The following is a 23,600-nucleotide window of genomic DNA, read 5'->3' as shown; positions in this document are numbered from 1 at the left end:
GTTAATGAGGCCAGGTGACCTAGACTTCTCTATACTTAAAGGACCTATAGTTTACACAAGGTCCTAGACACCATCACATACATAGGAGACCCATGATGGATGAGAAGAGAAGCCTAGAAACTCTCACATATACAGGAGACAGAGTAAATGAGAAGGGGGACAAGAAGGGGGAACTAGAAACCACATACCCCAAAATCTCATGATTAATGTGGGGTCCTAGAAACCTTCACAATCGTCCGGGGTGCGGTGGCTCATGCCTGTAATCCCAGTACTCTGGGAGGCCGAGGCAGGTGGATCACTTGAGGTCAGGAGTTCGAGACCAGCCTGGCCAATGTGGCAAAACCCCCATCTCTAAAATACAAAAAAAAAATACAAAAATACAAAATACAAAATCAGCCTAAAAGTTTTGGGCTAAAAATACAAAAATTGGCTGGACGTGGTGGTGAGCACCTGTAGTCCTAGCTATTCAGGAGGCTGAGGCAGGGGAATCACTTGAACCCAGGAGGCAGAGGTTGCAGTGAGCTGAGATCGTGCCACTGCACTCTGGCCTGGGCGACAGAGAGAGACTCTGTCTCAAAAAAAAAAAAAGAAAAGAAAAGAAAAGAAAGTAGAAACCTTCACAATCATTGGAGATCATTGCAGGGAAGGGATTTTCGGGTCAGGACCTAGAAATCTACTCACCCAAGAGAAGTGGGAGAAAGATGAGGACCCTAAAACACACCGTACCCAAAAGCCCCATGACACGGGCATCTGGAAGCCATCACTGACAGGGGAGACATCTAGAAAATGGACAGAGTGGAGGCAGGCACTCCTTCAGAAGAGAGAGACAACTAGGAAGCTCTTTTTGGGGGGTGGTATTGTGACTCCCCCTCCACATGCAGTCTGGATGGGACACCCTACTTCCTGGCAGTCACAAGTTAGTGAGGATGTGGGTGGCACCCTGTGCCTGCCTTGCCCTCTCAGTTCTTGATTGTGGGGTCAGTGATGGATACAGCCGTGGGAGCCCCCTACCCTGCACGAGTCTTCCCCTGTGCTGCCTATGACTTCTGGGGACCTGCTACCTCTCCAGTTAGCCTCTCCTGGCCCCTGCTGCCCTGAATCTCCTCCTACCCCATGCCCATCCTCCGTAGCTCCAGAGCCTCTTAAAACTGCCAGTATGGGCATGAGCTGAGCTGGGGTCAGGTAGACCCATGCGTGCCTGACCCTCTGCCTCCCCTAGGCTACTTGCTGGCCTCTCCCAGAGGCCGTTGGTCTGGGAACACATTTACCACCCAGCCCAGGAGGGATGGGAGAGATTGGGCAGTCCCTTCCCTTCATGAGAACCCCCGGCAAGATGCCCTGGCCACCCTAGACCAGTCCTTGAACCCAGAACCACCTGTGGGCTCCCCACAAGAGGTAGCAGGGCCCCTGCCCACCCACCTTCCTGCCCCTCTTCTACCTGCATTTCTGCCCCTGCTTGCTGCTTGCCTGGGAGGGGACCTGCTGGGCTGGGGGTTGCATGAGGCTTTGGGGGCTGGGGCAACAGCTCTGTTGGGGACAGGTGGGAATGAGGTTCAGTGCTGGCAAGGTCCCGGAGGGCTCCTATGTACACTTCACCAACCAACTCCCTTAGTGCAGCGTGCAGACGGGCGTTCTGGCTGTGGCCCGGCAGTGACGCCTGGTGGTCATGATCGTGCACTGCAGGAACTGGAATGACTACGCTGGGCCTGCCCACCTGGATTGAAGCTCTTACCCCTTATTCAGACAGGGAAACTGAGGCCCGACTCTGCAGAGAGAATCCTTGGCAGAGCAGGAACTGGAGCCCTGACTTTTAAGCTCCTAGGTCCAGAGAACCAGCTACCATTCCCCAAGCATCTCCTCCATGGGCACCAGACCTGGGGCTGGGCACTGTGGACACAGATGCAATTCAGACACAGTCCCCACCCTCAGGGTGGTGACAGTGAGGTGGGGTGAAAAAGACCTATAATCAGCAGCTACAGGACTGTCAACTTTATAAACACTTCACACTTTAGCATCCTCCCGGAGGAGCCAGGTGAAGCCTGAAAGGTGCATTAACCAGGCACGGGGTGTCCAGGCAGAGGCGGGGGTACAACAGGTGCATAGCCCCTGTGGCAAGAGGGAGCCTTGGATATTTGAGGAGCTGAAAATACTTGGAGTGGCATTGTGACAGGCAGAGAGTGGAACAGAGGCCAAAGGTAGGAGGCCACATTCAGGAATTTGGGCTTTGTTCTAGGGCAGTGGGGAGGCATTGAAGGCTCGAGAAGCAGGGGAATGATGTGGTCAGGTTTTTTTTTTTATTTATTTGCAAAAATCCCCCCGGTTGCCTTGGCGAATGGATGGGAAAAGCAGAAGACAGTAAGTAGGGAGCTGTTGTGGTCATCCTGGTGAGAGTCTGAGCCGGGCAGGGGGTGGGAGCCAGTGAGGACAGACAGCCATCGATGGAGCAAAAAGACACTTGTGTGCTGGTTTGGCTGCAAAAGGGAGTGAGGAGTCAAGGGAGACTTCAAATAGCAAAAGAGAACCAGGAGAAGCAAGCAGGCTGAGTTTTGTCTGTGAACCAACGGGAGGAGTCTGTGTTACAGCCAAGTAGGGGCGTCCAGCAGGCCCAGACACTTAGATCTGAAGTGCAGAGGGCAGGCCAGGCTGGAGGAGACCGGGTTGTCATCAATGCAAACATCAGGCCATCTGTCTGAGGGAGTTCCAAACAATGGATTTTAAAAACACTTATGCCCAGATTTTTCTTTTTATTTTTATGTTTTGAAAAAATACAGACAAGATCTCACTGTGTTTCCCAGGCTGGTCTCAAACTCCTGGCCTCAAGTGATCCTCCTACCTCAGCCTCCCACAGTGTTGGGATTACAGGTGTGAGCCACTGCACCTGGCCTCCCCAGTATTTTTATTTTTTTATTTTTATTTTATTTTTTTTCCTTTTTTATTGAGACAGAGTCTCTCTCTATCACCCAGGCTGGAGTGCAACAGCTCGATCTCAGCTCACTGCAGCCTCTGCCTCCTGGGTTCAAGCAATTCTCATGCTTCAGCCACCTGAGTAGTTGGGACTCTGTAGCCACTTCTGGCTAATTTTTGTATTTTTAGTAGAGATGGGGTTGTACCATGTTGGCCAGGCTGGTCTTGAACTCCTGGCCTCATGTGATCCACCCACCTCGGCCTCCCAAAGTGCTGGGATTACAGGTGTGAACCACTGAACCCAGCCATTTTGCATTTTGATATACAGAAAAGTTGGTACAATGAATGTCATTCTGCCCTTCCTGTAGATGGACCAATTATTGTTACAGCCATGTGCCACTTAATAATGGGGATATGTTCTGGGAAATATGTCATGAGATGATTTCGTTGTGGCATGAGCATCATACAATATACGTACACAAACCTGGATGGGATAGCCTGCGGCACACCTCATCTGTGTGGTGTAGCCAATTGCTCCCAGGCTACAAACCTAAACAGCATGTTACTATGCTAAATATTACAGGCAACTGCAACACAATCGTAAGTATTATTTGTGTATCTAAACATAGAAAAGGTATAGTAAAAATACACTATAAAAGGTTTTTGGGGCCGGGCGCGGTGGCTCAAGCCTGTAATCCCAGCACTTTGGAAGGCCGAGACGGGCGGATCACGAGGTCAGGAGATCGAGACCATCCTGGCTAATATGGTGAAACCCCGTCTCTACTAAAAAATACAAAAAACTAGCTGGGCGTGGTGGCGGGCGCCTGTAGTCCCAGCTACTCGGGAGGCTGAGGCAGGAGAATGGCGTAAACCCGGGAGGCGGAGCTTGCTGTGAGCTGAGATCCGGCCACTGCACTCCAGCCTGGGCGACAGAGCGAGACTCCGTCTCAAAAAAAAAAAAAAAAAAAAAAAAGGTTTTTGGGTTTTTTTGGGACAGTCTTCCTCTTTCGCCCAGGCTGGAGTGCAGTGGTTGATTTCAGCTCACTGCAACCTCCATCTCCCAGGTTCAAGCGATTCTCTTGCCTCAGCCTCCTGGGTAGCAGGAATTACAAGCATGAGCCACCACGCCCAGCTAATTTTTTGTATTTTTAGTAGAGATGGGGTTTCACCATGTGGGCTGGCCAGGCTGGTCTCGAACTCCTGACTTCAAGTGATCTGCCCGCCTCAGCCTCCCAAAGTGCTGGAATTATAGGCATGAGCCACCGTGCCTGGCCTTTTTTTTATTTTTTATTTTTGACTTTTTAAATGTTTTTGCTAAAACTAAGACATAAACACACACATTAGCCTAGGCCTACACAGGATCAGGATCATCAATATCACTGTCTCCATGTCCACCTCTTCTCCCACTGGAAGGTCTTCTGGGCAGTAACACACGTGGAGCTGTCATCTCCTGTGATAACAATGCCTTTTCCTGGAATACCTCCTGAAGAACCTGCCTGAGGCTGTTTCACAGTTAACTGTTTTTTAAATAAGTAGAAGGAGTACACTCTATAATAACAATTTAAAGTATAGCATATGGCCAGGTGCAGTGGCTCACACCTATAATCCCAGCACTTTGGGAGGTCAAGGCAGGAGGATCACTTGAGCCCAGGAGTTCCAGACCAACCTAGGCAATGTAGTGAGACCTTGTCTGTACAAATAAAAAAATTAGCTGAGTGTGATGGCACGTGCCTGTGGTCCCAGGTACTTGGGAGGCTAAGGTGGGAGGATCGCTTGAGCCGGGGAGGTTGAGGCTGCAGTAAGATGAGATCATGCCACTGCACTCCAGCCTGGGCGACACAGCAAGACTCTGAAAAATAAATAAGTAAATAGGTAAAATATAGTAAATATTAGGCAATGGGAATTTTTCGGCTCCATTATAATCTTATGAGACCACCATGGAGATATGCGATCCATCACTGACTGAAACATCATTACGTGACATATGACTGTATTGAGCCACAATTGTTCTGTCATTCTCTCTTATATATTTATAGATCTTTTTTTCAAATTCATTTAAAAGTAAGCTGCAAAACCCAGCCACGTTTCCCCTAACATTGCAGCGTGCACCGTGAGTGAACATGAGCATTCTCCCACATAACCACAATACCATCGTCATACTTAAGAAAGCTAACATTGATTTAGCAAAATGATGCCATTTAATATGTGACTTACCTGTAAATTTTACCACTTGTCCCCGGATGCCTTTTTTTTTTTTTTTTTTTTTTTTTTGAGATGGAGTCTCTGTCACCCAGACTGGAGTGCAGTGGCGTGATCTCAGCTCACTACAACCTCCGCCTCGCAGGTTCAAGCCATTTTCCTACCTCCAACTCCTGAGTAACTGGGATTACAGGCGTGTGCCACCATGCCCGGCTAATTTTAGTATTTTTAGTAAAGACAGGGTTTCCCCATGTTGGCCAGGCTGATCTCGAACTCCTAACCTTAGGTGATCCACCCATCTCAGCCTCCCAAAGTGCTGGGATTACAGGCGTAAACCACCATGCCTGACCCCCAAAATACCTTTATTTATTTACTTACTTATTTATTTATTTATGACACTGAGTTTCACTCTTGTCGCCCAGGCTGGAGTGCAATGGCACAATCTCTGCTCTCTGCAACCTCTGACTCCTGGGTTCAAGCGATTCTTCTGTCTCAGCCTCCCATGTAGCTGGGATTGCAGGTGCCTGCCACCATGCCCGGCTAATGTTTGTATTTTTAGTAGAGACGATGTTTCACCATGTTGGCCAGGCTGATCTCAAACTCCTGATCTCAGGTGATCCGCCCGCCTCAGCCTCCCAAAGTGCTGGGATTACAGGTGTGAGCCACCACACCTGGCCCCCAAAATGCCTTTTAAAGCTCTTTTTTTTTCAAAGTCCAAGATCTGGCTGGGCAAGGTGGCTCATGCCTATAATCCCAGCACTTTGGAAAGCCAAGGTAGGAGGCTCTTTTGAGCCCAAGAGTTTGAGACCATTTTGGGCAACATAGGGAGACACCTGTCTCTACAAAAAAAAAAAAATATTTTTTTCCAATTAGCTGGGTGTGGTGGCACACACCTGTAGTCCCAGCTACTTGGGAGACTGAGACAGGAGGATCATCCGAGTCCTGAAAGTTAAGGCTACAGTGAGCCATGATCACACCACTGCACTCCAGCCTGGGCAACAGAGCAAGACCTTGTCTCAATCAATCAATCAGTCAAGTCTAAAATCTAATCAAGGTTTTCACACATTGCGTTTGGTTGCCACATTTCTAGTCTCTTTTGAAACAGGCCTCCTGCCTTTTTCATCTTCTCTTGACTTTGTCTTTGTGTGAATGTCCCACAATTTAAATTTGTCTGATTGTTTCTTCATGATGAGATGTAGGCTAAATACTCTTGGCAGGGGCACTTGTGGTGCCTTTTATTGTACCTCGTTAGGAGGCTCATGTCAGCTTGTCCCATTGTCCATGCTGGGAATGGCTTAATGGAGTATCTTTTTCATCTTTTTTTTTTTTCCTTTGAGATAGAGTCTTGCTCTGTTGCCCAGGCTGGAGTGCAATGGCATGATCTCTGCTCACCGCAACCTCCGCCTCCTGGGTTCAAGCAATTCTCCTGCGTCAGCTTCCTGAGTAGCTGGGATTACAGGCATGTGCCACCACACCCAGCTAATTTTTGCGTGTGTGTATATATGTATACACATATATATACGTATATATACACATACATATATACGTGTGTGTGTGTGTGTATATATGTATATATATTTTTTTAGTAGAGACAGGGTTTTTCCACGTTGGCCAAGCTGGTCTTGAACTCCTGACCTCAGGTGATCTATCCGCCTCAGCCTCCCAAAGTGCTGGGATTACAGGCGTGAGCCACCGTGCTCAGCCTGGAATTTTTTAAGATCATCTTTTTTTATTTTTTATTTTTTGAGATAGGGTCTTGCTGTGTTGCCCAGGCTGGAGTACAGTGGCGTGATCATGGCTCACTGCAGCCTCCACCTCAGGGGCCCAAGCCACCCTCCCACCTCAGCCTCCCAAAGTACTGGAATTACAAGTACACACCACCACGCCTGGCTAATTTTTTAATTTTTTCTTTTTTTAAGACAGGGCTTCTGTCGCCCTGGCCAGAGTGCAGTGGTACAATCTCGGCCCAATGCAGCCTCAGCCTCCTGGGCATCAATCCTCCCACCTCAGCCTCCCAAGTAGCCAGGACTACAGGCACACACCACCATGCCTGGCTAATTTTTGTATTTTTAGTAGAGATGGGATTTCGCCATGTTGGCTAGGCTGGTCTGTAACTCCTGAGCTCAAGCAGTCCACCCACCTCAGCCTCCCAGAGTGCTGGGATTACAGACATGAGCCACTGTATTGGGCCTTTTTTTTTTTTTTTTTTTTTTTTTTGAGATGGGGTCTCACTATGTTGCCCTGGCTGGGCTCAAGTGATCCTCTCACCTTGGCTTCTTAAAGTGTCAGAATTAAGGTGTGAGCCACCATGCCAGGCCCCCCAGCTTTTTTTGAGACATGATCTTGCTCTGTCACCTATCCTGGAGTGCAGTGGCACAATCATAGCTCACTGTAGCCTCAAACTCTTGTGCTCAAGTGAACCTCCCACCTCAGCCTCCACAGTAGCTAGAAGTACAGGTGTGCGCCACCACACCCAACTAATATTTTTTCTTTCTTTTTTTTTTTTTTTTTTTTTTTTTTTTGAGATGGATACTCCCTCCGTCACCCAGGCTGGAGTATAGTGGTGTGATCTCAGCTCACTGCAACCTCTGCCTCCTGGATTCAAGTGATTCTCCTGCCTCAGCCTCCCAAGTAGCTGGGACTATAGGTGCACGCCACCATGCTCAGCTAATTTTTGTATTTTTAGTGGAGATGGGGTTTCACCATGTTGGCCAGGCTGCACTAGAACTCCTGACCTCAAGTGATACACCCACCTTGGCCTCCCAAAGTGTCACTAGGTGCTGGGATTACATGACAGCCATCGTGCCCACCCAAATTTTTTAATTTTTTGTAGATATGGGGTCTTGCTATGTTCCCCAGACTGGTCTCAAACTCTTAGCCTTGAGTGATCCTGCCACTTTGGTCTCCCAAAGCACTGAAATTACACGTGTAAGCCACTGTGCCCAGTGAAGGTCATTCATTTTTAGATCCTGCCCCTGCAATACTCAAAGGGGGATTACTTTGGCATGCAGCCCGTGGTGACCCTGGGACCCCCAGGCTGAAATGGCCATTCAGCAGCCTGAGGGTCGCCCAATCCATGTGATGTGGACAGGACAGCTGGATCACAAGGGTCGGCCCCAGCGAGCAGGCTCATGATGGACATATTGAGAGACTTCTCAGTTGTTTAGATGGTTTTGTGAGAAGCAACAACCTTAAAGGGTTGGCTTGTAATTATACAATTATACATATTGTCCATCCCTTCACTTATCTGTACTGAGTAAAGGACACCAAGAGAGATTTCCAGATGTCATCAGGGCTGGGATAGTTCTATTAGTCATCCTGGCATGCTGCTGGAATTGAGAGATCTACATTCTGGAAATAGCTTTGTTTCTGGACTAGGAAAGAGGAAGGAATGAGGGAGTATGGAGTGTTGTCAAGACTGTGGACTGTATGCTGGGGAAGGAAAGGATGCAGATGGGGAGGAAGAGATGAGGTCTCTGGCATGAGCCCTGGGTAGCAGCTGGCACCACTTGGGGAGTGGGGAGCCCCAGAGCTGGTGGCCTTGGAGGAGGGGCTTTGTGAGCCCAGTGCCAGGGTTCTGGGAGCCAGAGACAGGGAGAAGCAGACCTGTACTGCTAAGAGGAGAGGGCTGGGCTGAGGGCGACGCATCAGGATGTGCCAGAATGTGGACCTGGCATAGTCTAAGCCCTGGGAGAGGTGAGCACTGTTTTCCAGGCAGGGAGTTCAAAGCGTGAATTGCTGGGGAAGAGGCAGAGGCCTGAGCCTCAGGTTTGTCAGCATTTAAGCGCAAGTTCTCCAAAAGCAGTGTAACTCAAACGTTGTCTAATTTTATTGACACACTGATGGTCCCCAACTTATGATGGTTCAAATTACAATTTTTCAACTTTACAGTTGTGCAAAAGCAATATAGGCTTTCAGTATATTCCTCATTACTTCCAAATAAGCGCATCGTAAGTTGAAAATATTGTATGTCAAAATGCACTTTTTTGGCCAGGGATGGTGGCTTACGCCTGTAATCCCAACACTTTGGGAAGCTGAGATAGAAGGATCACTTGAGGCCAGGAAATCGAGACCAGCCTGGGCAACGTAGCAAGACCCTTGTCTCTTAAAAAAAAGTCGTATTGGCTGGGCACAGTGGCTCATGCCTGTAATCCCAGCACTTTGGGAGGCCATGGCGGGCGGATCACCTGAGGCCGAGTTCCAGACCAGCCTGACCGACATGGAGAAACCCTGTCTCTACTGAAAATACAAATTTAGCCGGGCGTGGTAGGGCATGAGCTACTCTGGAGGCTGAGGCAGGAGAATCGCTTGAACCTGGGAGGTGGAGGTTGTGGTGAGCCAAGATCGTGCCATTTCTCTCCAGCCTGGGAAGCAAGAGCGAAACTCCGTCTCAAAGATGCGGTTTTGACTTGCGATATTTTCAACTTACACTGGGTTTATCTGGATGAAACACCATTGCAAGTCAAGGAACATCCATATATTCATTTGGGCATAAGTGAAAATACTGGTAACTAGCCTGAGCTCACTGATCAGAGTAATTAGGGTGAGGCTAATGTAGTGATTTACAGCAAAAAGAATGTGAAGTAAATAAACATATAGGTGACCAAGGAATATAGTCATGCAGGTGTTGGGAGAGCAACTGGTGCTGAGTGACAGACATTAGAAGACAGGAGGACTCCCAGCAGCCTCTGGGGTGGCCGTTCTGCCCCTGAAGATTGGCTCGCCCCACCTTCAGCGCAGCAGGATTTGCGGCAGTGTAGGAGAGCAGCCAGCTGGGATCCAACGGGACCTTCTGGGAGGTCCCGCAGGGGTTGCTTCCTTCCGCCTGCCTTGTTGTCCCCCTCCTGTCCTCAACCGGTCTTGTTCTGGCTGTCCATGGACCCTGGGCTGTGGCAGGTAGTGTGGGGGCTGCAGGTGCATGTCCTGGGTGGGGCATGGGCCACTGACGGGCTTTGCGGGGTCCCCTCCCCTGCCCCCTTCACGGCTGCATCTGTCTCTTTCCTCCACAGGGGGAGGGGTTGCACCAACTACGCGAGGCTTTGAAGATTTTAGCTGAGAGGGTTTTAATCTTGGAAACAATGATTGGGCTCTATGGTGAGTAGAGACAGACAGATGGACAGACGGTCCAGCCCCTGCCTGCCAGCCTTCCCCAAGCCCTTCTGGGGTGGAACTGGCCTGAGCCCAGTCATGAGACTGGAGAAGGTGCCTGTCCCAGGCAAGCATGGACCTGAGAGACCACAACCACCCATCCCTCAATGACTGGTTCCCTCCTCCATGGGTGCAGGGGTACCCTAGAAACCCAGGCTCTACTGCTGTGGTCAGACCTGGGCCTCTAGGCATTATGGGTAATGTGGTTTCTAGGCCTGCAGGGAACCAGAGATAACAGATTTCAAGTTTGGAAGAAATTATGGGCAATGGAACCAAACTCCAGTCTAGCAGTGGGATTGTGGGTAACAGAGCCAGACTCCTGCAGTGCAAGGGATCATGGGTAACCAAATCACAGCTCAGGGCAACAGGATTACAGGTAATGGATCCAGACTCTAGTCAGCCTTCAGCTCTAGAGAAATCATGGGTAACAGAGTCAGGCCCGCAGGACAATAGGTCGTGGAGCAAGACTCCAGAAGGGCAGGGGACTGTGGGTGACAGAGCCAGGCTCAGGCCCCAGGGGACTCTGGGTAATGCACTACCTACCAGTTCTGACCTTCCTCTCCCATAATCCCCCAGAGGCTCTCACAAGGCAGACCCTCCTGGCCTCAGGTGTCCCCTTTGCAGTTTTCCCCTTGGTCCTCCTAACGTGTTCTATTGGTCCCTTTAGGGGACTAAGAGAGCCAGGCTCTCACCCCAAGCATTCACCCAGAAACTCCCCACCCATGTGGTTACTTGAGGATCCAGGCCAGCCCTGTCCCCACCATAGGAGGGGAGACTGAAGTCTCAGTACTGAGACTCACTCCCAGGCTCCTGCCCTGATGGCAGCTGGCAGTGCCCTCCCACCCTCCCGGCTTGGCTTCCCAGCCCAGCCCTCAGAGGCCAGACTCGCACCGTCTGCTCTTCTCCATCTCCCATCAGGCTCCTAGCTTACAGAGCTTCCTGCAGCAGCAGGCTCAGCTGGAGCTCCTGGCCAGACGGGTCACCCTGCTGGAAGCCATCATCTGGCCAGGTAATGGCAGGGCGGGCAGGCAGGGGCAGCCTCTTCCAGGAAGGGCCTGGGCATGCAGAAGGTGCCTTCCAATGCTCGGCCCAGGCCAGCGGACACTCATTCTTCAGCCAGCCAGCCAGCCAGCAGATGGTGCCTGGCAGAGAGAAGGCTCTGGTCACTCGAGTGAATGAATACCTGCTCTGTGCCAGGCACCTTATTGGGACAGGCTCCACAAGATAAGACAGACATAGTCCTGCCCTCGAGGAGTGTAGGGTGCTGGGGGCGCTCAGGAGAACCCTGACACTGGTAGAGAAACCCAAGGTGAGGTACACTGCAGGGAAGGGAGTACCGGCAGCCATGGGAATACAGAAGTGCCTCTGACCTGGCCCAGAGGAGGTTGGAGGGGGTTGAGGGAGGTCTTCCTGGAGGGTGATATCTAAGTGGAGACCTGAAGGGCAAGGATCTGGGGAGAGTGAACAGGCAGAGAAACAGCATGAGCGAAGGCCAAGAGACCAGAAGGAGCCTAGAAGCGACAGAATCTGGCAGGGCCTAGATCGAGAAGGTCCTAGAAGGCAGGATGGGGTAGCACAGGAGTTGGTTAGACACCAGTGGGTGGTACCCCGCCTTGCGTCTGGCTCCTGGGAATGAAGCTGAGGTCTTTCCTCATGAAACTGGAGCCTGTGGCTGGCCCTGAAGAAAGGAAGGGATTGGCTGCCTGACGGTCTGAGCTCTGTTCCTCACCTGCCCTGCCACACCATCTCACAGCCCATCTCACAACAGTGCACAGAGGCCTCCACATCATGTCCAACCTCGCATCTATTTTAAAGACTGAGAGGCTGGGCGCAGTGGCTCACGCTTGTAATCCTAGCACTTTGGGAGGCTGAGGCGTACGGATCACCTGAGGTCAGGAGTTCGAGACCAGCCTAGGCAACATGGCGAAACCCTATCTCTACTAAAAATTAGTCAGGCATGGTGGTGGGCGCCCGTAATCCTAGCTACTCGGGAGGCTGAGGCAGGAGAATCACCTGAATCCGGGAGACGGAGGTTGCAGTGAGCCAAGATCGCACCACTGTATTCCAGTCTGGGAGACAGAGCGAGACTCCGTCTCAAAAAAAAGAAAAGAAAAGAAAACCTCAGATTGTTTCCCCAATATCCTCTTTGCCAAAGGCTGACCCTTCTTGCTCAAAAACAAAAAGACTGAGAAACTTAGGTCCCAAGCAGGAAGGAGAGTTAAGGTTAGAGCCCAGCCTCCTTCATCCAGCAAAACCGTAGAGAACACTCATTGAAAGCCAGGCCTGGTTGGGCACTGGCACTCTGGAGTATAGATAGGTGCCGGCCTTGGGGAGCTGGCCATGAGTGGCAGGGAATCGTATCTACAGAGATATGGGGTAGGGGAGCACGGAAGGATGTGGGTGAGGAACAGTCACTTGTCCCTAGGGGTTAGAGAAGGCTTCTTGGAAGAGTGGACTCTGTGTTGGGTCCTGGAAGATCCCAATGAGTGTGCCAGGTGGGGAAGTGGGCAGGGCAGCCTTGAGAGAGTCCTGCCTGTGCAGAGGCCCAGAGGCTGGGAAGGGTGTGGAGTCTGCTTCCAAAGCTCCTCCCACAGTGCCGCATGCTTCTCTAACTTCTAGAAACTTCAGTGCCTAGCTCCCAGACCTCCTCCCCTCTTACAGAGAGGGGCCAAGGACCAAATCTCAGGCTCTCAGAACCTTTTTAGGTGTCCCCACCTTCTCTCTGAGGATTGGGGCAGGAGCCAGAAGGGACACATTTGGGCCACCATGGCTCTGGATCTGTCCCTGCCTTCGGCCAGCTCTGTCTTTGACAGCCCAGGGAGAAAAGTGCCAGGCACCTCAAAAGTCCCACACCCACTGCCAGTGGCCCCTCGAGCCAGCTTGGGTCGGGGCTTGAAGGGACAGGTCGGAGGAGTGGGAGATGCGACCCTCCCCATTGGCCCAACATACACATCAGGTGCTACTGAAGACCCAGATGGGGTTCCTGTTTAGGTTATAATCAATAATTATAATAGTATCAGCTGCCACGTGTCTGGCCCACCTGGGCTGGATGGATCATCTCCAGTCTCTTAGAGTAGTAAGCCTGCTAGGTGAGCGATGCCATGGCCATTTTACAGATGAAGAAACAGAGGCTCGGAGGCTCTTGTGACTGCTTCAGGGTCACAGGAATGGGAATGGTCAGGCTAGGGGTCCACCCCAGGTCTCTCCTCTAACATGCTGGCCCTTTGGGCTTCACCAGCAAAAGTTTGCTGACTCTGCCACTCATCCAGGGCCCCAAATTTGATTGTGACAAACTCACAGGGACCAGACCTGCAGGAGACCTGGGTGGAAGCGACACCAACCTAGTAACCATAATAATCCAGCATTTCCTGTGAAAACCACTTTCCAGTCCTGGTCATGGTAAACACATGTATCACAAGGGTGTAAAAACGGGACTATTTATCCCTAAGCTCCAGATGACACTCAGAGGTTCTGCGACTTGCCCAAGGCCACATAACTGGCAGAGTAGGACCAGTACATGATCCTAGCTGGCACTGGGGCCAGTGCTCTGTGCCGCTCCCCTCCCATGCTCCTTGAGTTAAGGCATGGAATGTCCCTTTCAGTGACCACATATGTCTGTCTGCTCCAAGAGCCCTCATCTCAACCCAGAGGTGTACGGGTGGCTGGGCCACACAGGGTCAGGGCACAGTCATGATTACGAGGGGATAGCCCACTCCCTAGCAGTGCCCTCAATGGGAACCTGGTGTTCACCAGAACCCAAGTATCTGTCCTATGGAGGCTTAGCCGAGTCCTCCCCCATGGCCCTCTCCTCCCTGAGTGTCCATCTCCCCCTAGAAAAACAGCCTATTCTGACCTGCCTGGCCTGCTCATTTTACTTCGGGAAGGGCTGAGATGATAGTCACAGAAGGCTTCCTGGAGGAGATAGCTCCTACCCTTGGTTTTGAAAGATGAGTAGTTTTCCGGTTCCGTCCGGAACTGCCCTGTTTTAGCAATGAGACGACTGAGACCCTGATAGAGGTCCAGCTCACCCAAGACTGCACAGTAGGTCAGTGGCAGAGCCTGGCCTCCTAAGCCCTTCCCCCCAACTGGTGGCCTAGCCCAAGTCTGTTCCCTAGCCTCAGTTTACCCAGCTACCACATAGGGATGATTCAGGGCACACCTCCACCCCAAAATGAATCAAGAAGCAGCCTTTACGTGAAGCATTCACGGCATGCTAAACACTTCCTAAAGGCGGCGGGTGTGGTTAACCCCACTTGACAAAGCAGGAATCAAACAGAAGCGCTGAGTGCTCTCCTTGGGTTGGGGGGGCTGGTAAGTCCTGACAGACCCCTATCTGTAGACCCCCTTTCCCACAGCTCTGCAGCCAGATACTAGGGTGGATTATACCTGGCAGAGGGTGCCCAGTTCTGCCACCCCCTAGAGGGCCAAGGGGAGGTGGGTACCTCACATGAACCCCCCTGATGTGGCCTCTCTCCTTCTCCTTCCCTCCGGCAGAACCAGAGATGGGGTCTGGGGCAGGCCCTGCCGGCACAGGCACCCCCAGCCTCCTTCGGGGCAAGAGGGGCGGACATGCAGCCAACTACCGGACCGTGGCCCCCAGGAGCCGGGACGAAAGAGGCTGAGGGCGGTGGCGGCCCTTGGGGCAGACAAGGCCAGGCTTCCCCTCCTACCTGGACTCGGCCAGCTGCCTCCAGGGACCGCCCGTCCATATTTATTAATATCCTCAGGGTCCCTTCTGCCATCTAGGCCTTAGGGGTAAGCAGGTCTCAGTCCTGGCACCATACACATGTCTGAGGCTGAGCAGGGGTTGAGAGGAGAGGCTTGGGCCTCAGTTTCCCTCTGTGAAGTGGGGGGAGGCAGGCCTTCAAGGAGGGGTAGAGGTACAAGGCTTCGTCTCATCTGCTGTCTGAGTATCCAGGCCCAAAGGCACTGAGGGACACAGGAGGGCTCAGGAGTTGGGGCTTAGCACATGCAGGGATGACAGGGCAGGGAGCAGTCCTCCTCCCTCTCCTCCCCAACCAAACCTCGGGGAGCCCTCCTGTGCCCCTCCCTCCTTGTTGTCCAGTGCTGGGTTCCCCACCCCGAGGTCAAGCTGCCCAATCCTCTGACTGGATCACCAGGGGCTTCTTGCCTCATTTCTCCCCTCTGAGCCCCCAGGCCCTCCCACATCTCAGGTTGGGGATGGGGACATGGAGAAGGGGCTGCCTGCTCCCACAAATGCTTGTGACAGATGCCAGGAGGTAGATGTGTGCTGGCCAATAAAGGCCCCTACCTGATTCCCCGCAGCCTGGTCTGAGTGTGTGGTTAGATGGGGGCAGCTAGGAATGAGAATACGATGGGAGGAGAGCTGGAAATGGGTGGTGAAGAATGCTCTGTGTTGGAGGACAGAGCCTCCTGGAGGTACAGGCTACATGGTGCAGGGCCAGGAAGCCTGTGTCTCCGGACATCAGGGAACAGCTCTCCCACAACTGGTCATTCGTTTGGTGCTCGCTCATTCATTCATCCCCCTGATGCCAACACAGAAGAGTCAAACACAACTGCTGCCTCCAAGGAGGTCCAGGTTGAAAAACAAACTGGTTTTTATTCTAAACACATACTAGGGCAGCATGCTGGCCTCTCCTGCCTCCAGAGGTGCCCCTGCTCCCCACTGTGGTCCTCAATAGACAGAGCAGGAGCTCAGGCTACCCACATGCAGCCCAGCCCTTAGTACCCAAGGGCCTGCCTGTGCCTCACTCTCTGCCTGGGCTAGGGAGGCCCAGGACCCTCGGAGTGGGCAGGCCCACCCTTTCCCTGGGTCACCAGGGTCTCAGTGCCCACTTGTCCTCCAACCAGCAGTGACACGGCACCCTCCACGCGGCCTGTGGCTGCCAGTGCCACCACCGCCTGCTCCGTGGGGAAGCCCATGCGCTCCAGCTGCTGCAGCCTGTGGGGGGTGGGAGGACAAGTGGGGAGTGTCAGGGCCACATCGGCCCCTACACGAGGGGACCCCCCCCTCTGCCCACTCCACCTTACCGCAGAGAGGAGACAGAGGACTTGGACAGCCATGGTGCACTCTGGGGCCCCTGGGCTGGCCCGTCAAGAAGTGAGGCCTGGATGCCCTCCTGCAGCATCTGCTCATCCAAGGCCGCCCACATCGGAGTCCCTGGGGAGAAGCTGGCCCCAGCCCAGTCCAGGCTGGCCTCTGAGGAGCCCTCCCAGGTGGGCTGCACAGGCCTCAGGCCTGGTGGGGACAGGGCTGAGCCTTCACGGTGGGACCAGAGGTCAGGGGAGGCTACATAAGGCGGTCCAGGGATGGGAGGCCTAGGGGAGTGGGAACAGAAGAGGGCCTGACTGCCAGCCCTGCCACAGTGCCCACCTGGGCTGGCATCCCCCCCATCACCCTCACCTCACTCCGGCAGGATGGGTGACAGGCAGCTCCACCAGGCTGCCCGGGGTGGGAAGGAGCCTCAGGGGCCAGCACCCCGCCAAGGTCCCGCACAAAACGCCCTCCTGCAGCGCCTGCAGCCGTCGCTCTGAGGGTTCCAGCCACCGGAAGGCCCCAGCTGCGTCTGTCTGCCCAGGGCAGGGCGGCCAGTCAAGGAAAACCAAAAGCAGCCAGGGGTGGGCCCACGCCACAGGCCAGGCCCCATGCCAAGTGTGCTGGCCACCATTCCCTCCCATCTCCTCACTGTGGCCCAGCATGGAATAGCGTCACCCTGGTCAGCAGGAGAGGCTCAGAAAGGAAGAGGGATCTGCCTGAAACTACTCAGCCAGAGCCAGGTATGCCTTACCCCAAAGCCTGGGCTCACCCCTGACCCCCTCTGTTCCCAGAACCCTATGCACCTTTTCAGGTCTGTAACTCAAGGTCCACCCTTCCTGGAAGAAGTCCCATAGACACACCTGCTCTTGCCTTCAGACAGGCCTGGATAACTCCTGTCCCCAATCCAGAGGACAGGGGCCAGCCTGTTCTCTCCAGTGGCACTGTTTTCCCCGATAGGTATGAATCATCTTAGGGCTGGACGAAGTGGCTTACAGCTATATAATCCCACCACTTTGGGAGGCTGAGACGGGAGGATCACTTGAGGCCAGGAGTTCACGACCAGCCTGGGCAACATAGACCCTTTCTCTACAAAAAAATTTTAAAATTAGCTGGACGTGGTCTCAGCTACTGAGGTGGCTGAGGCGAGAGGATCGCTCGAGCCCAGGAGTTTGAGGCTGTAGTGAGCTATGACGGCGTCGCCACACTCCAGCTTGGGTGACAAAATGAGACCCTGTCTCTAAAAAATTAAAAAAAAAAAAAAAAAATCTCTCTCTCTCAGAAGCAGAACACCCAATAAATAGCACTGTGGCACTATTTATTTTTGAGACAGTCTCGCTCTGTCACCCAGGCTGACGTGCAGTGGTGAAATCTCAGCTCACTGCAACCTCCACCTCCGAGGTTCAAGGAATTCTCCTGCCTCAGCTTCCCGACAGGCACGTGCCATCACACCTGGCTAATTATTTTGTATTCTTAGTAGAGACAGGGTTTCACCATGTTGGCCAGGCTGGTCTCGAACTGCTGGTTTCAAGAAATCAGCTCACCTCAGCCTCCCAAAGTGCTAGGATTACAGGCGTGAGCCACTTCACCCAACCTCTAGCACCATTAAAAAGAATATTCTTTTCCTCATTGAATCAACTTGGCACTGTTGTCAAAATAAATTGACTATACAGTAAATGTAACAGTTTATTTCTAGATCGTCAATTCTAGTCCATTGATCTGTATGTCTGTCCTGATGCCAGTACCACAATATCTTGATTATTATAATTCTGTACGGTTTTTTTTTTTCTTTTTGGAGACAGAGTCTTACTCTGTTGCCCAGGCTGGAGTGCAGTGGTGCAGTCTCAGCTCACTGCAACCTCTGTCTCCCAGGTTCCAGTAATTCTCCTGCCTCAGCCTCCTGAACAGCTGGGATTACAGGCATGCACCACCACGCCTTGCTAATTTTTGTATTTTTAGTAGAGATGAGGTTTCACCATGTTGGCCAGGCTGGTCTTGAACTCCTGACCTCAAGTGATCTGTCTTGGCCTCCCAAAGTGCTGGGATTATAGGCGTGAGTCACTGCGCCCGGCCACTTTTGTAGTTTTAAGTTTTGAAATTGAAAAGTGTAAGTCTTCCAGGTTTGCTTTTCTTTTTCAAGATTATCTGAGGTATTCTGGGTTCTTACATTTCCATATTAATTTTAGGACCAGCTTGCTAATTTCTGCAACAACAAAAAAAGACAACTGAGATTTTGATAAGAATTGTGTGGGATCTATAAATCAACTGGGTAGCATTAACATTTTAACAATATTAAGTATTGCAATCCATGAACATGAGATCTTTCCATTCACTTAGGCTTTTGTTTTTTTTGAGAGGGAGTCTTGCTGTCTCGCCCAGGCTGGAGTGCAGCAGCACTATCTTGGCTCACTGCAGGCTCTGCCTCCTGGATTCAAGCAATTCTCCTGCCTCAGTCTCCCAAGTAACTGGGACTACAGGCGCCTGCCACCACGCCCAGCTAATTTTTGTTTTTTGGGGTTTTCTTTGAGACTGGGGTCTCGCCCTGTCGCCCAGGCTGGAGTGCAGTGGCATGATCTCGACTCATTGCAGCTGCTGCCTCCCAGGTTCAAGCAATTCTCCTGCCTCAGTCTCCTAAGTAGCTGGGATTACAGGCGCACGCCACCACGCCCAGCTAATTTTTGTATTTTTAGTAGAGATGGGGTTTCACCACGTTGGCCAGGCTAGTCTCGAACTCCTGACCTTGTGATCCGCCCACCTTGGCCTCCCAGTGTTGGGATTACAGGCGTAAGCCACTGTGCCTGGCCTAAGTTTTTAATTTTTAGTAGAGATGGGGCTTCACCATGCTGGTCTCAAACTCCTGACCTCAAGTGATCTGCTCGCCTGGCCTCCCAAAGATCTGGGGTTACAGGCGTGAGCCACTGCACCTGGCCAGGCTTTTAATTTTTTAAACTTTTATTTTTTTGCTCAGAGTGGTTTGGCTATTCAGGGCCTTTTGTGGTTCCATATAAATTTTAGGATTATTTTTTCTATTTCTGTGAAGAATGGCATTGATATTACAGGGAGCCCACGGAGCCCTTTACATTGTAATTGGCACCTCCACCAGGCCATGACCCCCCCAGGTCCCAGCCCAGAGCATGTCCCAGAGGAAGACTTGGAGAAGCTCCTGGAATGTGTGTGCACGGCTCCTTGGTATTGCTTGGGACTTCACCCCTTTGTGCCACTTCCTTCCTAGGCACCCACCCACAGAACCCACACATCCCCACGGGCCCTGGGCTCAGGCAAAGGATACAGGCCAGGCCAGCAAGGAGGCCACAAAGGAGCTGCAGGAAGGGTGGCTCAGAGCTGAGCAGTGGGGTCAGGACAAGCAGCAGCCACGGTGGCAGCCATGGTGGCAGTGCCCCACGGGGCCGTTTAGGGTGGTGTACCTCCCCAGCCAGCATGGCCAGGTGGACAGGCATGTATCCACAGCTGCCGGCTGCACCGGACACCCCAAGGCCTGCCAGCAGTACTGCCAGCAGCCCAGAAGCCAGGGCGAGCAGAGCTGAGGCATGCAGGAATCTCAACGTGCCCAGGTGGCACTCCTGCTGCCAGCCCAGAGTGGGCAGGAGCAGCAGGCTCAGGAGCAGGCCCGGCAGGGCCGTGTGGCCCAGGACATGGGTCAGCAGCCGGTGCACTGGGAGAGAGAAGGGGCTTATGTGCCAGGTTAGTGGCCCCAACATCCAAGGCTGTCCCAGGTGTGCTAGGTTGAAGGTTACCCTACACCAGGGCCACCTGCTGAGCCCACCTCCCCTCCCCAGGAGCCAGTCTGCCCACAGTCAGCCCTTCATCATTGGTGGACGGGACCAAGGACTTCCAAACACTGTGGCTATGCCTCTGTGGTATTAGACAGAACACACCGCACCTGCCACTCAGTCTTTGCACTGACAACCTGCAACTGAGCACTCACTATGTCCCAGACACCATGAAGGTACTCTGCTTCTGTATTTACTAAATCATACCTGGCTGAGAGCATGAGATGGCCTGCTTCTGTATTTACTAAATCATACCTGGCTGAGAGCATGAGATGGCCTGCTTCAATCCTGGAGCTACCCCATTCCCTCAAGCTGTGTAACCCTGGTCAAATCACTTAACCTCTCTGAGCATCATTGGGGGTCCTCAAATACAAACTGGAGTTGTTATGATTGGGAAACAGGTGCTCAGCTAAGGTCCCTCCTCGAACCCCCAACACCTCCTCCTCCATCCTCATGCTTAGCTGAAAGTCTTAGTTGTTTTCTCTTTTTTTTTGAGACAAAGTCTCAGTCTATCACTCAGGCCAGAGTGCAGTGGCACAACTTCAACTCACTGCAACCTCCACCTCCCAGGTTCAAGTGATTCTCCTGCCTCAGCCTCCCGAGCAGCTGAGATTACAGGCACGTGCCACCACGCCCAACTAATTTTTGTATTTTTAGTAGAGACAGGGTTTCACCATGTTGGTCAGGCTGGTCTCGAACTCCTGACCTCAAGTGATCCACCTGCCTCAGCCTCCCAAAGTGTTGGGATTACAGACGTCAGCCACTGCGCTCAGCCTTAGTTCTTATTTCAAGGAAAAGCTGCCAGACCGGGAAACCATGAGAAAAGCACTCCTACCCACAGGTTCCAGCCCACCCTGCCAAATCCTCTGCCTCCCTTCTTGGCTGTGGATGTACTGAGCATGGTCCTAAGGCCACGCTTCCCCCGGGACACTGGGCCCCATCCCTGCTTGACCCCTGGAGGCCTTGTGCTGCTCCTGCCAACTGGGCCCAGGCCCTACAGCAAGTCTCCTGCTTCCTCCAAGGTCCACGTGGCTGGCCCTCACCCTGCCAGGGGTCCAGCAACAGCTCCGGGGCCAGGACCAGGCTGGGGCCGGCCCCCACCAGCCACAGGCTGCTCATCAGCAGCATCAGGACTGAGGAGGCGAGAGGCAGCGCCGGGGACAGTGGGCCATGGGAGCCCCTGGCATGCATAGCTTGGTTGAGGATGGTCAAGGGTGGTCCTAGGGCTGTGCGCTGGGGGTAAAAGAAAACAATAACAAGTCGTTATTGGAGGTTTTGTCTCACCAATACCCTCTCAAGCACCTTATCAACAGCCCTATTTTACAGAGGTGGAAACAGGCTGGAGAGGCAGGCCCAGCAGCTCGGCCATAGTGGAGCTCAGACCCTAACCCATGCACTCATAAGCCATCTTGCCATTCCACTCACCTCTGTTTAAGGACTGGCAGGGGACAGGCATAGAGACTCCTGAGTCCTGATGGGCCCTAAACTCCCAAAAAGAGGGGTTCAGCCCCTCACCCCCCTGGGCGAATTCAGGGCCATCTCTAGCCCGCTTCTGTCCTCCCCCTTCCCTCAGGCTACTACCTCCCTCCTTCCTCCCCTACCCTCCAGCCTTAATGCTCCAGATGGTTTCAGTTGCCCTTGACCCTGGAGTGGGGCCAGCCAATGGGCAAGCAGACCGGGGAAGGGTGGGGCAGAAGGGCAGGAGTCCCACACCTTGAGCCACACTAAGAGACCTGGGACTGAGACATCCCCTTTGAGGGTGAGCCCATCCACCATAAGCCTCCTCCTGCATCCTTACTGGCACAGCCCCTCTGGCCGTAGCTCCCCTTTCCACAGGAAGGCTCCAGTATGGGCTCCACCTCTTTCTGCTCCGTGTCCCAAGGCAAGTTTCCAACCTCATCTTTTTACAGATGAGCCTCATTTTACAGATGAACCTCTCCCTTCTCATCTGTAAAATGGGAATTCAGAAATTCCTTTCCTCAGAGGATGATGAAATAAAAAGGAATAGGCTAAGGTAGGCCCTGGCCCACAACTCTTGCTCCATAAATCATAGCAATCCCCACTAATCATGGCGGGCGTTGGTAGCCACCAACTGGCCCATCGAGAAGGCCTCAATATGGAGGTGGCTGCTCCAGCCTAGCTGGTCCCAGCTTTGGCCCTCAAACATGGCCTTTCCCTGCTCACCAAAGCAAGGCCTTCTTCCCTGTGCTCTCCTCTTGCATCCAGCCTGTCCTCCAGGGCCTGTAGGTCCCTGGTCAAGCCTCTCTGTCCCAGGACTCCCACTGAGCTGATTCAGGGCAGGAAGCAGGATCCCAGAGAGACAAGAAGGCTGCCTAATTTGCTCCCCTGCCAAGCGCGTTCTCCACAGCTACCAGTTTCCTGCAGGAAAAATGTGGAAAGCTCCTCAGCCTGCATTGTCCTTCCCTCCATTTCGCCAGCAGGCAAACTCCTATTTTACTCTTGGAAGCCCAGCTCAAATATCCCTTCCCCTCCTCTGGCCCCCCAACATCAGGGATCTTATCCTTAGGAGCACAGCTTGACCAGTCTGTCTCCCTAGGCAGGTGGTCTGAGCTCATGGCTCCTCTGATCAAACCCCACCTTTCCCAGGGTATTCGCAGCACACAACCAGTGCTTTATATATGTTCACTGAAAAAAGGACACTAGCTTGACTCCTGGTCCTGCTGAGGGATTTGAAGGTGAACCCTGCCCTTCGTAGACCCGGGTATCCAGCTAGGGGGCTGGGGTTAGAGGTCCAGAGAGGTGGGCAGGGCCAGCCTTGCCTGGAGGCAGGGTTTGGGGCCAAGACACCCACCGTAAACCTCCTCCTGTATCCTCACCTCACAACCATTCCCCAGCTCGGGGCTCCTTAGCAAGGGTGAAAGGCTTGCCCGTGGACACTCGGAACTGGGACTTGAGCCCCCTCGACCTCACTTTCTTCAATCTATGAAACGGGCAGTGCACCACCAGGCCCTGCCTACCTTACTGGGAAGCCGGGAGGGCAGAATGGAAAGACAAGGACGAAGATTCTTCCGGGTGGCGGATAGAGTAGGGGGTCCCAGGATCTGTCTGGTTCGAACTCAGCTGGGGACTTTGCAAAGATACTCAATTTCCTTGGACCTCAGTTTCCCCTTCTGTAGAAACAAGGGTATTGGATGAGGGATGATTAAAGGGCGTGCTCCACCTCGACCGTTACCGGGGACGGGGTCTCGGGGCCAGAAACGGCGTTCGAGGCCTCCCACCTAGCCGACCGGCCTCGGGGCCCTTCCCCGCTGGCCCGGGCCACGCGTCCCGGGTACTCACTGCAGAGCGCGCCCAGCAACCCCGAAAAGCCGGTCGGGGACCCGGGCTGGGAGTCGGGACTCTAGCTCCCGGGCGAGATCGGGGAACCCTGAATCCATTCCGCGCACACCCGGCCGCGTGACCCCGGCCGACCGGCTGGCGCGCCACCCATTCCCCGCGGCCCGCGGATTAGTCAGCAGTTGTTCTAGTCCGGGTCCCTTCCCCCAGCCCTCCCGCCGATCTCCGTCTGCCTGCAGGGCAGA

General features: G+C 53.0%; 2 protein-coding genes across 14 annotated transcripts in view; one reads left to right on the top strand and one right to left on the bottom strand.

Annotated features, from left to right (window-relative positions):
• Nucleotides 1-15,536, top strand: part of EMID1 (EMI domain containing 1) — a 53,767-nt gene extending 38,231 nt beyond the window's left edge. For 2 of the 5 annotated variants that reach the window (XM_050806820.1, XM_050806821.1), the window contains exons 15-16: nt 10,113-10,197; nt 14,746-15,536. In XM_050806820.1, the coding sequence (XP_050662777.1) occupies nt 10,113-10,197; nt 14,746-14,873 (213 nt within the window). In that variant the 3' untranslated portion in view covers nt 14,874-15,536. Of the gene's footprint in view, nt 1-10,112; nt 10,198-11,169; nt 11,261-14,745 lie in introns of all 5 variants that reach the window. The other 3 variants (XR_007729267.1, XR_007729268.1, XM_050806822.1) reach the window with 3 other exon arrangements.
• Nucleotides 15,537-15,812: 276 nt separating this feature from the next.
• Nucleotides 15,813-23,593, bottom strand: RHBDD3 (rhomboid domain containing 3). 9 transcript variants are annotated; one of them, XM_050806823.1, is made up of 9 exons: nt 23,359-23,593; nt 23,037-23,189; nt 22,243-22,437; nt 21,857-22,006; nt 21,102-21,291; nt 19,557-19,940; nt 16,637-16,799; nt 16,264-16,551; nt 15,813-16,174 (listed from the first exon to the last, which is right to left on the bottom strand). In XM_050806823.1, the coding sequence occupies exons 4-9, from the start codon at nt 22,004-22,006 to the stop codon at nt 15,997-15,999; spliced, it is 1,353 nt and encodes a 450-aa protein (XP_050662780.1). In that variant the 5' UTR covers nt 22,243-22,437; nt 23,037-23,189; nt 23,359-23,593; the 3' UTR covers nt 15,813-15,996. The 9 variants fall into 9 exon arrangements, with proteins under 9 accessions (XP_050662780.1, XP_050662781.1, XP_050662782.1 ...); XM_050806824.1 differs by having other exon boundaries at nt 16,264-16,404; XM_050806825.1 differs by lacking the exon at nt 21,857-22,006.
• Between the last annotated feature and the right edge of the window lie 7 nt (nt 23,594-23,600).

The sequence above is a fragment of the Macaca thibetana genome, chromosome 10, assembly GCF_024542745.1.
Source record: "Macaca thibetana thibetana isolate TM-01 chromosome 10, ASM2454274v1, whole genome shotgun sequence".
In the NCBI taxonomy this organism is placed as follows: Eukaryota; Metazoa; Chordata; class Mammalia; order Primates; family Cercopithecidae; genus Macaca; species Macaca thibetana.
This window is presented reverse-complemented; position numbering and strand designations above follow the sequence as displayed.